The sequence below is a fragment of the Meriones unguiculatus genome, chromosome 14, assembly GCF_030254825.1.
Source record: "Meriones unguiculatus strain TT.TT164.6M chromosome 14, Bangor_MerUng_6.1, whole genome shotgun sequence".
In the NCBI taxonomy this organism is placed as follows: domain Eukaryota; kingdom Metazoa; phylum Chordata; class Mammalia; order Rodentia; family Muridae; genus Meriones; species Meriones unguiculatus.
In genome coordinates this window covers 86,773,272-86,785,067 of record NC_083361.1, presented here as the reverse complement: position 1 = coordinate 86,785,067, position 11,796 = coordinate 86,773,272, and the positions used below count along the sequence as shown (strand labels likewise).

Here is an 11,796-nt window from a genome sequence, read left to right as displayed (position 1 = left end):
AGCACTGGTTGCTCTTCCAGAGGTCCTGAGTTCAATTCCCGGCAACCACATGGTGGCTCACAACCATCTACAATGAGATTTGGTGCCCTCTTCTGGCTCACACGTATACATTCAGGCAGAATACTATATACATAATAAATAAATAAATCTTTAAAAAAAAAAAAAAAGAGACGAAGGTCCGGGCGCCTCATCCGGGCGCCTCACTGCCGAGGCTGCTGATGTTGGCTGCTTAGGATGTGGAGGGCAGGGAGGAGTATAGGAGGGGCTAGGCAAATTGAGGGGAGGAGAGTCCTCACAGTTCCCAGCACACAGTTCATTGCTGTTTGGGCAGATGGGGGCGAGAAAATCTTCAGCCACGGCAGCTTCTCTGGTTGCTTCTGACTCTCAGGTCCTCCTCTCCAGGTCCCATTCTGCCAACAGATGCTCTCTCTTGTTTCATACCTGAGACTCCTGCGTGCCAACAGCCCTTACCCGATATATCTGGCCCAGGAATTATCTCAACAGCTCTATGACACTCCCTGCCATGACCCCCCCCCCACACACACACAACAGAGGTGTCCCAGAAGAGGGATTCGGCACTAGGGGTAGAGGCCTCTACAGTCAGTTTCTAGGGACACTTGTCTGTGCCAGCTGTTTCCCCTCCAGCTAATGTACAGACAGAGCCCACGAACAGCCTCCTGGGGGGAGGGTTGGTAGAAAGAAATAGATTTATTTTCATGTACAAAGCACTCAGCCCACGGGACCACATACAACAGGTGCACAGAGTCCTAGAAAAAACGCATCTCTCTAAAGGCAACTCAGAGTAGGTAAGGCAGGTGGGCCCCTCCCCCACCCACGACACAGAACAAAACAGAAGAGAAGCCAGTGGCCATTCGCCCAGGAGGCCCGGCCCTGGGGGGGTCTCCTGAACCCCCTGGGCACATGTGGATATGGCCTTGAAGAGCAGAGAAGCCCTGTGGGGTGAGGCCAGGCCCCTCCCTGGTGGCAGGAATGGGAGAGGGGCTCAGGCCAGTGGGATACACTCAGAGGGAAAAAAAGGGTTAGGCTCTCTGTGCCTTAGGGTGGCAGAGCATGCCACAGCCACTCATGGACTCCACAGAACTATGGAGATGCTGATCTAAGAATAGGCTGGCTAATGACCCTGTCTCGCCTAGCTGGGGAAAGGAGCTGCTTCAGGCTGCACCACCTGAGCAACGCGCGAGTGGCTGTCTCCCAGCTTGAGGAGCTGCCCATCATTCCTGTCCTTTCTGCTGGAGCACGTCCTCCCTCAGAGGCTGAGCTGCCCGCCTGTCAGCTTCTTCCAAGGGTCCCAATCCTTCCAGAAGCACAGAGGTGTCCTCGGGGTGCCTTCGCCCTATGGCTATTTCTAGCTGGTGACTTTTTTTTTTTAATACCCTCTGCTCACTCAGCAATCTCTCCTTCTGCCATGAGGATCTTGGAGTCCCCAGGGAGTGGAGATTCCTCCAGGAAAACAAGGGTACTGACCTAGAAGGGCTGTAACGGGATCACAAAAGAAACCCCAACGCTGCTCAGAGGTGGAGAGGTTTGGGCAGGACCGGGCCCAGGGATAGTCAGAGGGGCAGAAAGGAACCCACTGCCACTCGTCACTTGTAGAACAAATGGCCAAGTCTGTGTGAGACTGGGAATCTCGCTTCCCTTCTACAGACGAGAAAGCTGAGGCCCAGGAAGGGCAGCATGTGCCGGGTCACAGGGGACATCCTGGCCCAGAACCCAGGACCCATGGCTCTGGTTCCCAATACATCAGACAGACTGGTAGAGAGTTGCGGAAGAAGGGAAGGGCAGGGAAGGTCCCCAGAGGGGATCACTCAGCCTCGATGCTGCAGCAGCCATTGATAGGAGCCCTAGTGCCATCCAAATCCGGCACCTCATATTCCTCATCCAGGAAATCCAGCGAGTTGTTACTAGGGAGGCCTCGGATGGTGAACTTGTGGGACACCTTGGTCCAGTGCTCACGGTTGGAGGCCACACGCTCATACAGCTCTGCTGCCTTGGGGAACAGGTCTTGTAACAGCCTGGAGATACATGGGATAGGGTCAGAGGTCAGAACTCAGAGCACGGACAGCGAGAAAGACGAGGCAGCACCACAGATGGCACTTCCGTAAGGTGTGACGCCTGGAGATTGCTATGGTGTGAAGACCCATTTCCCCTGGCATCTGAGGATGAAGCCCAGCCCTCTTGCTAACACTAAGGTAGTTACAGGCTGCCTTGTCCCAACATGGTCCGGGCTATCCCCTCTATACATGGTCCCACTGGGCCGCGCAAGCTCACTTGTAGATGGGCATGGCAATGTGCTCCATGAAGCTGATCTGCAGCTCAGGGATGTAGGCCTTCTCCCGGTCCATCATCTCCATCGGCCTGTTGCCCATGGCCTTCTCCTGCAGGCACCAGATCATCAGGCCCATCCTTCCTGCTCCTCCGTCAGGCACCAGGCAGGGCCAGCTAACCCAAACCCTCAGGCCAGGAACACCCCACCCACTGCAAACTCTGACACACTGACACATACCAAGTCTCCCTGCGAGAAGAACTCTTTGTAGATCAGCTCCTAGAAGACAACAATGCCATCACTTCCTGTAAGTGGCATCTGTCCAGAGCCCATTCCCACGGGGGCAAACTGAGGTCTCAGTCTCACCCAGGGCCTACCCTCGCTAGCTTGATAGAAGATGGTCAAATACAGTGCCTGGATTCTGCCCGTTTCCAACTAGCCACTGATTTTTAGGTGACCCTGGGTAAGCCAGTGTGCATTTCTTACAGTCACTGCACCTGTTGCCCTGAGGCAGTCTGTGTTTCTGACTCCCCAAAATACAGCCAGGCTAAATTCAGCACAGAAAAGTGTTCGGGCTGCTGCGGGGGCACGCAGAGTTGGGCAGAAGATATAGTTTGTGCTTCCTTAGATCAGAGGGCTGGTTCTTACCGCGATCTTTCTGGTGGTCTTCCAGCCCTTTGTCTGGTCAGAGAGGTCACAGGAGGTCATGAGGAGGCAGAGGAGAAGCCTGTGGTGCTGCTTGTTGGTCCGGTCATAACCCACTGTTGGGCGACAATGGAGTCAAGAAGTGTCCAAGCTCCTTGTCCCTTCGAGAACAAGGGCCCTACAGCCTGTCCCAAAGTGGGTCTGGAGCATCCCACAGGGAACAAAGCCCACCTAATGGAAGCTGGGAGGACAGCACCGGGTCTGCCTGGAGGGACACCTGGCCAGGAATGGGCTAAGGACGGGACAGAACCACGGCAGTTCAGGCGGGCAGATCTCTGCGGTAAACCACCCACCCCTCCTCAGCACCTTCAGCCATCTTCTGCAGGTCCTTGAAGATGCGGAGGTGGTGGGCCAGGTCCGTGGCCAAGATGATGTCCCTCATGAGGTCCAGCATGCGCTGGTAGTCCTGGAGAGTGTCAGGGAGGGGTATCATGGTCCCCGCTGCACACATCCCATCAACTCCAAAAGACCCCCTCTCTCTGGCCAGTCCCAGCTTCCACCAAGCACCCCACTCCTCTCCCCCCAGCAGCCCCATCACCTTCCGGGAAAAGTGGTCAAAGATGTTGCAGCCATGGGTGTTGAGGATGGCGATGGCTTGGGCAAAGTGATGCCTCTGTGGGGAGAGGAGACAGGGCCCACTGCAGGCTCCCGGGGAGGCAGGAAAGCCCAGCAGAGCAGGTAGAAAGGGGAGTGAGGTTTCCATTTGCCCTGTGAGTGCTCTGTTTGAACGCTCTATGACCCTGGGCAAGCCTCTAGCCGGGTCCACTCAAAGCCCCCAGCTGTCACATGGACTCGATAAGGTATGCTCAGAGGGCCTCACAGCCTAGAAGAAAATTCTGAAATGGCTCCCCGATTTCCTGGACACTAATTCATGCAGAAAATACTTGTTTGCTGACAAGGGAAGGCAGTGCAGAGGCAAGGGCAAGGCCCTGTCTCCCGATGGTGAAGGGCTGTCATTCGGGAGGAGGAGCAGGCTCATCCCGGGGGACAGAGGGCAGGACCAGCGCTGCCCTGGGAGACGTCTCTGTGGGTGTGCAGAGTGGGGCAGCTTCTGGAGGGGGTGCGGTGGGGGGCAGCCTGGGGCAAGGTGACCTTGGAAATGTGGTTCCCGCCCCGAACCAAGACCTGCACAAGGCACGGGAAGTTGGGGCGTCTCAGACCTTGTTCCTCATCCAGGAGGCCGCTGGAGAGCAGGCCAGTGCCCCGCCCCACCCCCACCCGACCTAAGGCTAGACTGAGGGCATTCGAACTGGCCCTGGCCTGAAGGGGTGGGGCAAATCTGAAGGTCGGGCTCCTCTGCTCCCGCTGATTTCGCTGACACTGTGGCCCTCGTCATGGCCCTAGTCACACCCCAATCTGTGCGCCTGTTTCGGGGAAATGAGGCCCACGAGGCACAACTCCTACAGCCTAGCTGGAAAGCACGGCTCGAGAACAGCCCAGCCTGCAAGTCACTGGCCTTTGGGGATTCAGAACGGGTCCCGAAATGGCAGGATGACAACTTACCTCCATGACAGAGCCCTCAGAGCTGTAGAGCGCAGCCAGCACAGATTTCTGGAAAAGTCCATAAAAGCTCTGGTTACCCCTCCCCCCTGGATCCATGTGAGCCCTCTCGCTGAGGGTGCTGCTCCCTCCTCTCGCCTCCGGGCTGCTGGTCTCACTGCCACCTCTCCTCAGGCTGAGAAGGGCAAGGCAGAGTCCCCACTGTGAGGAGGGCAGGCTCTCACCGAGGCCACCTGGAAGGAGTTGTTTGTGCCTCTGTGGTCCAGGTCATGACACATGCAGGAGATAAACAAGGCAAAGATCTCCATGTCCCTAGGTGGGAAGCAGAAAAGAGAAATGTCACCCAGAGCTTCCTCCTCCGGGTGCCTCAGAGAAGAGACAGCTGGAGGAGATGCCCAGGGGCCACCCAGTCAGAAGGTTCCGGGAGTGTGGCAGCCCTGGGGGAATCGGGTCCCTGATGCTGTGACTCAGCAGAGCCCCTGTGGAAGGTGGGGGCTGTGCAGCATTCCCGGGTGGGGGGTGGGGGGCGCGGGGGGGGCCAAAAGGACTGGGTGAGGGGCCGGCTGAAGGGCCGCCGCACTAGCTTCACGACGGGACCGTGTGGGCAGGACACCGCTTACTCGAGGTAGTTGGAGAGTTCCAGGTTCTTGTAGAGCAGGTAGCAGAAGTGAGAGACAGAAAAGGCGTGCATCCAGTTGTGGTAGGGTGGGTCCCGGTAGCCCTTCTTCACCATCAGGCAGAACCTGGGGGAGGAGCCAGGCAGCAGAGGGGCGGGGCCTCAGCGGCTTCCTCCTTCCGGAAGGTCTCCAGACTGTCTGTCCTTTTTTCTTGCCTTTCTTTACTCATGATCCAGTGTTTGAAAATGGCTTCTCATTTACAGATCTCTCCCCACTCCCACAAACCCAGTCCTCCCTGCCCCAAGAACGCTGGGCAATGAACTTGAGATTGGAGGACAATGGGAAGCGGAAACTGGAGTGCATACCGGGCCAGAGTCGGGCAGTCGATTTTGTAGTTATTGATGAAGTTCATATCTTGCAGCATGCTCAGGATGGCCTGTGAAGCGGAGAGAGGAAGCGTTAGAGCGTCACTATCAAGATGCAGCTCCTAGCTGGGCATGGTGTCGCCGCCTGTAATCCAGGCACCACGGGAGGCAGAGGCAGGTGGATCTCTGTGAGTTCGAGGCCAGCCTGGTCTGCAAATCGAGTCCAAGACAGCCAAGGCTGCACAGAGAAACCCTGTCTTGAAAAAGAAAGAAAACATACAAACAAACAAAAACATGTGGCCCCTGTCCCCACCTCTCTTGAAGCCTCATATTCAAGAATTTATTGTCTTAAAACTCTAAACCTAAGCCAAAGAACAATTAAATAGACAAACAGACATGCACCAAGCCGTGAATCATCCAAAATGTAAGGGATCCGAGAGCTAAGACTTCTTGGAAGTGAGTCCATATTATCTTAGAACAGGCACAGCGCTGCAAGCCTCAAGGCCACACACTCAGGGCAGCTTTGGGCCACCTTCCAACTCACTGCTGTCCCCTAAGTAGTCCCATGGCACCATGATGGCGAATGCCAAGCCCAGCCTGTCTCTGAAGGAGCCGCCATGGCCTTCCTCGGAGCTCCTGCCTTACCCGGAAGGCCTTACGCACATATGACGGACATCTGTACCTCCTACCTCCCACCCCACCCCAAGGAGCCTGGAAAGGGCCGTCTCACCATAGAAGTGTCGTCCTCAGGCAGAGATCGAGGAGTATAGGTAAAGTTGGCAAAGTTGGAATCAATGGCGGCCACAGGTTGGATACCATCATGGAGGAGTTTGGTGTACTCATCATCGGAGACCTAGGGCAGACAAGCCAGGCATGACAAGATGGCCTCTTCCCTGACCAGCACACACCAGGTAGGATCTCAACTCTTTGTGTCAGTGGACAGATCCCCACAGCACTGCGTCCCACCTGCCTGTGTCCCCTGCCTATGCCCAGAGGACCACATCCATGACAGTCAATTCTAGGCAAAGAAAAAGAATACTGGTTCGAGATACCCCAACCCCTTTCGCAGACAGCATGTCTGGCAGTTTGTCTCCCGGAGAGAGCTTTGTAGTATCTAATCTCAATCCTTCCTCCTACTGTTTTGTGCCTCTTCCCAAAGCTGGGGACACAGGTGAGAGAAAACATCCCAATGAACAGTGACTGTCATACACTCTAAGCTAAGGCCTGGAATGGGACTGGAGTACCAGCAATTAGGATCAGGTAGGGAAGCCTCGCCATCGCAGCCAGAGTTGCAGGGGAAAACCCTGAGCAAGGTTTTCAGCCTTCAGGGATTCCCCAAGTAGGGCATACTCTCTAGACACGGGGTGAGGGTAGCTGTCTGAGCCAAATTTTCCCCTGGGTGAAAGCCTGCTGGCTGCCTCCAGCCTAGACTGAGAAAAATGCTCCGGAGAGGAATGTGGGAAAGTTGGAGAGCCCCGCCCCCACCCCCACCCCCAGGCAGAGCAGGAGGCCAGCTTTTGGTATGGGTCTGTTTTGTATTCTCAAGCGGAGCAACAGGAAAGCTCAGCCTGGACCTGGACTGCAGAGCATTCTGGGAGTCAGGGAAGGAGTGTGGAGCAGGTGGCTCCAAGATCCTAATAAGTACAGCCGCTCCAGGCAAGCCTCACCTTCATATGGTACATCATCATCTCATTGGCCAGGTGGCTGCGGTACTGGGCCTCGTTCACCTTTTTGTACAGGAGAGACTGAAGGGGAGAAAGTGAAAAAGACGGGGCTGAAGTTGGAGGCTGGGACACCCTCAGAATACCCAGAACTGGTACAAAGGGGTCAGACTGCTGAAGTTCTCCTTCCTGTCACTTTGGAAGCCCAGTGTAAGCTATTAGCAACAGCCCAGTCTGGGATGTTCAGGCTCCACCCCCACTCTCCTCCCAGCTCTCTCATTGGCTCTCCCCATTTCCTGGAAGCCCTTAGAGGAGAAGGTCAGAAAGGAGGAATTAACTTAGGAACCTAGGCTGCATTTGCAGGCTAGGGCTGCCAAGATCGTGGACAGAAAGACCAGAAGAACTAGGTTGGGTTTGGTTCTGTTTCTTTTCCTTTCTTTTTCATGCTCCTCGGAAGCTGGGTGGACAGGACCGGAAATAGTATCCCCTGCTTTCAAGCTGAAGGAGCAGAGGCGGCCAGCGGATAAGCAGGCTGCACAGTGCCCTACTCGCTGGGATCTGAGCCCTGAGCATGGACGGGCCAGGGCAAAGAGAGGCGATGTGGCGAGCAGAAGGGCCCCCCCCAGCCCAGCCATGCTCCCTCACGTGGGCAATACTGATGCCGCAATAGATGGAGAAGGCAGTGGCCAGGTCTTCATCGAACTTGCTGAACCATGGCCCATTGATCTTGTTCACTAGCTCAGCCACACCGATGACCTCTGGGAAGAGAGAAGACAGGAACCGCTTGTGACGGGTTTCAGTGAGACCTGCCTTTCCCCTAACTCCCCTGGAGGTAAAGGCTCGAGCCCTGGCAGTCCCAAGGCCTCCTGCTCCGGGACGGATCTGAAGAAATTAAGACCACCTTCCGCTAAGCCCCGCCCCGCCCGGCCCCGCCCCTCCAGTCTCCGCCCCTGGCGGCCCCAGTCGGCACCCTGGTTCTCGTTCTTGATGGGGAAGCAGAGAATGTTGCGCGTGCGGAAGCCAGTGCTGTCGTCTACACCGCGATAGAAAAGCGGATGGGCGTATGCGTCTGGGATGTTCAGGATCTGGCCGGTGGTCGCCACGTGGCCCGCGATGCCCTGGTCCGCCGGGATGCGGATCTCATAGCTCTGCCCAGACAGGGATGGAGTAGAAGGCAGGAACTTAGCCCGACCACAGACAACCTTGTTGCTTGTTGCCCGGGATCCCTCGCGTGCTCCCGAACACCCTCCACAGTTCCTCACCTCGTCGTCCACTACGCCGCCATCAAACACCTTGGCCACCAGCTCGTTCTGATCCAGCAGGAACACAGAGCAGCTGTGGAGAGAATTGGTTGGTTTGTGGGGCCCTGAAGCCACTCCAACCATAGGACTAGAGTAGCCGTTTCTGAGGCTCCGGAGAGTGTCTCTCCACTCTCCTCAGTGCTGGCCATTTCCAAGCATTCCTGCGTTTGCTTTTTATTTGTTTTGTACTGTATTGTTTCTAAATCGTAGACAGCCATGGCAAGCAAAGCTAGCACTGTCCCTGCTGAGATAAGAGCCCCGTCAGAAGGAAATGCTGCATAAGGCGGGGAAGGAAGAGAGGTGGTGAGGACCCAGGCATCAGCCTTCCTCCCACGACCATCCCACTTCCGCTTACATCTCCGCATTGCTGAGGTTTCTGGCCTCCGTGATGATCTCCTGTAGCAGGACAGAGACATCATCTGGAGGAGGGAGGGGAAAAAAGCACCGTGAGACCAGAGGAATGCCAGGCAAGGCCTCAGTGTCTCCTCCCCAAACAGCCTGGGTAGGAGACAGTCACTTACCCAGGTGAGTGAAAAGGTTCTTTGCTACTTGGAGAAGAGCCTGGGAAGGAAGACGTGAAGATCATAAAGTTGGATGTTCTCATTCCTTCCCCAGGGCCCACAGAACAAGCTAGAAACTGATGTGTCCAATGAAAACCTTTGGTTACTAAGTGAATGCATGGGGGGGGGGGGCGGTGACGAACGGGAAGTCCTGGGCTTTCAGAGGTCTCCCACCTTTTCTTCTTGCTGCCCAGATGTTGAGGCAGTGCCTATGTTCGACACTAGAGGGCAATCACACACAATGCGTAGGACCCAGGCAACTCCTGACCTCCCTCTTTGAGGTCACTAGGTTACCTCGCTGCCGTGCCGCCTTGGCCTGGATAACACAGGCCAGCCCTCAGAACTGGAGCTGGCCCCAGGAAGAGCTCGGCAGGCGCTCACCTGGCACTCACACTTGAGCTTCTGCTCCTTCTGGAAGGCCAAGGTGTTGGTGAGCACCGTGCCTGTGTAGTGGAAGCAGTGTTGGATCACGCGTTCATCCTCGTCTGTGAACCTGGAAGAAAGGCCGGGGTCACCGAGGCGGGAAGGAAGATGGGCTTCTCCACCCTTTTGTCCTGTCCTCCCGCTGCCAGGAAGCCCATATCAGCCAGCTAATGGAACGATCACCGCCCCCTGCCTCCCCCTTCAGGCTTAAGAGCTTTCTTGAGGAAAAGCTCTACTTGTCCTCCAAATGTGGGCTCTACCCTGGGCTACTGCTTTGGTTTTGTTGTTGGTTTGTTTGTGGCCGGGTTATAAATATGGTGCCCAGGCTGGCCTGGAACTGCTAGGCTCAAGAGACCCTCCCACTTCAGATTCCCTAAAAGCTGGGCTACTGCCATGACACCACACCAAGAGAGCTATGGCTTCTTGAAACTATACACATCTCCTTTTTTGACTAAAGTCACTCAGATCAAGGCTAGCCTCCTCCCTCAGACTAGAGACTTGCCAAGACTAGAGCTGGCTGTCCTCCCACTCTTCCACGATGCCCCCTCCCACCCCTGCAGTCTCGTGGAGAGGCAGCGGCAAAAACACAAAACAAAACAAACCAACACCAGATGATGGAGAGTCAGCAATCTTGCATTAACTGAGGCCCAGCCCTGCTGGGGTAACACCCCTGCCTAGCCTCTTTTTACACGGTGACCCTGACCTGTTTCCCAGCTCCAACTCCTTATTGACACCCACACCCCAGAACTCACAGATCTCCTCCAAGCTTGTTGAAGGCGCAAGCCAGGGCCACCACCTGGTCAGTGGCCCGGCTGATGACAGGGACGCACAGCATAGCCTGCAGCTCACAGCCCAACATGTTTTGTAGCTGTTGCACATCATCCTGCAGAGATGCAAGGATAGTGGGGAGGGGCCGGTGGGCGTCTTCCCTCAGCCCTCACCACCCTCTGCAACCCGCTATGGCATGAGGATGGGATGCCCCAAAATCTTGTCTCCCCATTTCTAGGCTATCCCATTCCAAAAACCCCAGAGCCTGAGCAAGGGGTTTTCCCCTCCCCCGCCCCCCTGGACTTACAGAGGTTAGATCCTTCAACTGGATACACTTCTTGTCTTCTACCACCTGGCCCAGGCGGCCCATGGTCAACTGGAGAGTGAAGAAGAGACCCGGTTGGCTCAGCTCTCCCTGTATCAGGGATCTCAACCCATCCTTGCCTTCCAAGTCTGGAAGTGTCAATAAACTCTTTGAGCAGTTCAAAGAATGGATGGAGCTGGTACTGAGGGGAGAGGATAGGGGCATAGGGGGACTGTCCCTGTGCCTCTGTCTCTGTGCTTCTCAGGCTGTGCCCCACGCGACCACCTAGAAGACCCATATTCTTTCCAAGTGCTGTCTGGGTTCTGCCTTCTGGTATACCTCACCTCTCAGGTCCACCTACTTCATAGATAGATCTAGTCCTGCCCCGAGTGGCCTGTCCACTTAGTGGATTCTAAGGTTTTCCCTGACTAGAGAGTGATAAACAGACTTCGAGGACTCTCACTGATCTCAAGAGATTCTAAAAGACCCATGCCTTACAAATAGGCCAGTGGAGGAGAGCTGGTCCCTACAGGGTCTCCTCTCCTCTAAGAGATCGCCCCCACTGGAGCCTGATTAGGAGAGAGCACTCCTCTGTAATTCTTCTAAGTAGATCTCAAGGTCTGTACTAGTCCCACCAAGAGCTTCTAACGGGCCCCAGTCCTGCGAGGACTTCATGCTTCCTCAAGGCTCCAGCGCAAAGGATGGAGGTGGAACTTACGGGAAAGCTGATCTCTTCTCCCAGCACTTTATCTCCAATGACCTATGGGACCCAGCAATGGAGACAGATTAATGGGAGGAAAGGCAGACACAGGTTGTCCTGCCTCACAGTGGACTTGGACCCTCACCTTGCAGGAAAGCTGCAGATTGTCCTCTGACACCAGCAAGAGGCAGCAGTGAGATGCCTGTGTCTCCTGCTGCAGCTGCAAGGGGACAGACAGAGCCCAGCTGAGTGTGGGGCTGAGCCGGCCTCTAGCCTCTCTAGGGTTTTCTGGGATTGGGGGAAAGAAGAGAGAATGGGATGTTCTGAATTGAGATGGGAGGGTCAAGGGTCTGTTGGTCTTTGGAGAGAGACGGGGTGGGAGAAGATGCTCAGGGACTCACATATCGAAGGACCTTGAGCTGCAGGGAAGTGGCGTCCAAGTCGTAAAGTTCCCCTGCAAAGGTGAGGCTTAAATCAGAGAGGGCTCCGACTTGCCTGGGGGCTGCCGCCAGGTTCCCCCCCTCAGGCCCCACAGGACCACCCGGAGGACCCACATTCTTTCCAGTTACTGCCTGGGTTCTGCCTGCTGGTGGACCTCTCCTGTCATG

The 11,796-nt window shown here is 55.7% G+C and overlaps 1 protein-coding gene across 6 annotated transcripts in view; it reads right to left on the bottom strand.

Moving 5' to 3' along the window:
• Nucleotides 1–689: 689 nt before the first annotated feature.
• Nucleotides 690–11,796, bottom strand: part of Pde2a (phosphodiesterase 2A) — a 90,474-nt gene continuing 79,367 nt past the window's right edge. For all 6 annotated transcript variants that reach the window (XM_021640975.2, XM_021640978.2, XM_021640979.2 and 3 more), the window contains 23 exons: nucleotides 11,590–11,642; nucleotides 11,334–11,408; nucleotides 11,207–11,248; nucleotides 10,492–10,560; nucleotides 10,169–10,299; nucleotides 9,375–9,486; nucleotides 8,955–8,994; nucleotides 8,789–8,852; nucleotides 8,395–8,467; nucleotides 8,103–8,280; nucleotides 7,778–7,890; nucleotides 7,139–7,216; nucleotides 6,202–6,324; nucleotides 5,472–5,542; nucleotides 5,110–5,232; nucleotides 4,714–4,801; nucleotides 4,493–4,540; nucleotides 3,528–3,602; nucleotides 3,296–3,395; nucleotides 2,933–3,045; nucleotides 2,525–2,563; nucleotides 2,290–2,396; nucleotides 690–2,033 (listed from right to left, as the gene is read on the bottom strand). In XM_021640975.2, coding sequence (XP_021496650.1) covers nucleotides 1,823–2,033; nucleotides 2,290–2,396; nucleotides 2,525–2,563; nucleotides 2,933–3,045; nucleotides 3,296–3,395; nucleotides 3,528–3,602; nucleotides 4,493–4,540; nucleotides 4,714–4,801; nucleotides 5,110–5,232; nucleotides 5,472–5,542; nucleotides 6,202–6,324; nucleotides 7,139–7,216; nucleotides 7,778–7,890; nucleotides 8,103–8,280; nucleotides 8,395–8,467; nucleotides 8,789–8,852; nucleotides 8,955–8,994; nucleotides 9,375–9,486; nucleotides 10,169–10,299; nucleotides 10,492–10,560; nucleotides 11,207–11,248; nucleotides 11,334–11,408; nucleotides 11,590–11,642 — 2,126 coding nt within the window. In that variant the 3' untranslated portion in view covers nucleotides 690–1,822. The remainder of the gene's footprint in view (nucleotides 2,034–2,289; nucleotides 2,397–2,524; nucleotides 2,564–2,932; nucleotides 3,046–3,295; nucleotides 3,396–3,527; nucleotides 3,603–4,492; nucleotides 4,541–4,713; nucleotides 4,802–5,109; nucleotides 5,233–5,471; nucleotides 5,543–6,201; nucleotides 6,325–7,138; nucleotides 7,217–7,777; nucleotides 7,891–8,102; nucleotides 8,281–8,394; nucleotides 8,468–8,788; nucleotides 8,853–8,954; nucleotides 8,995–9,374; nucleotides 9,487–10,168; nucleotides 10,300–10,491; nucleotides 10,561–11,206; nucleotides 11,249–11,333; nucleotides 11,409–11,589; nucleotides 11,643–11,796) is intronic.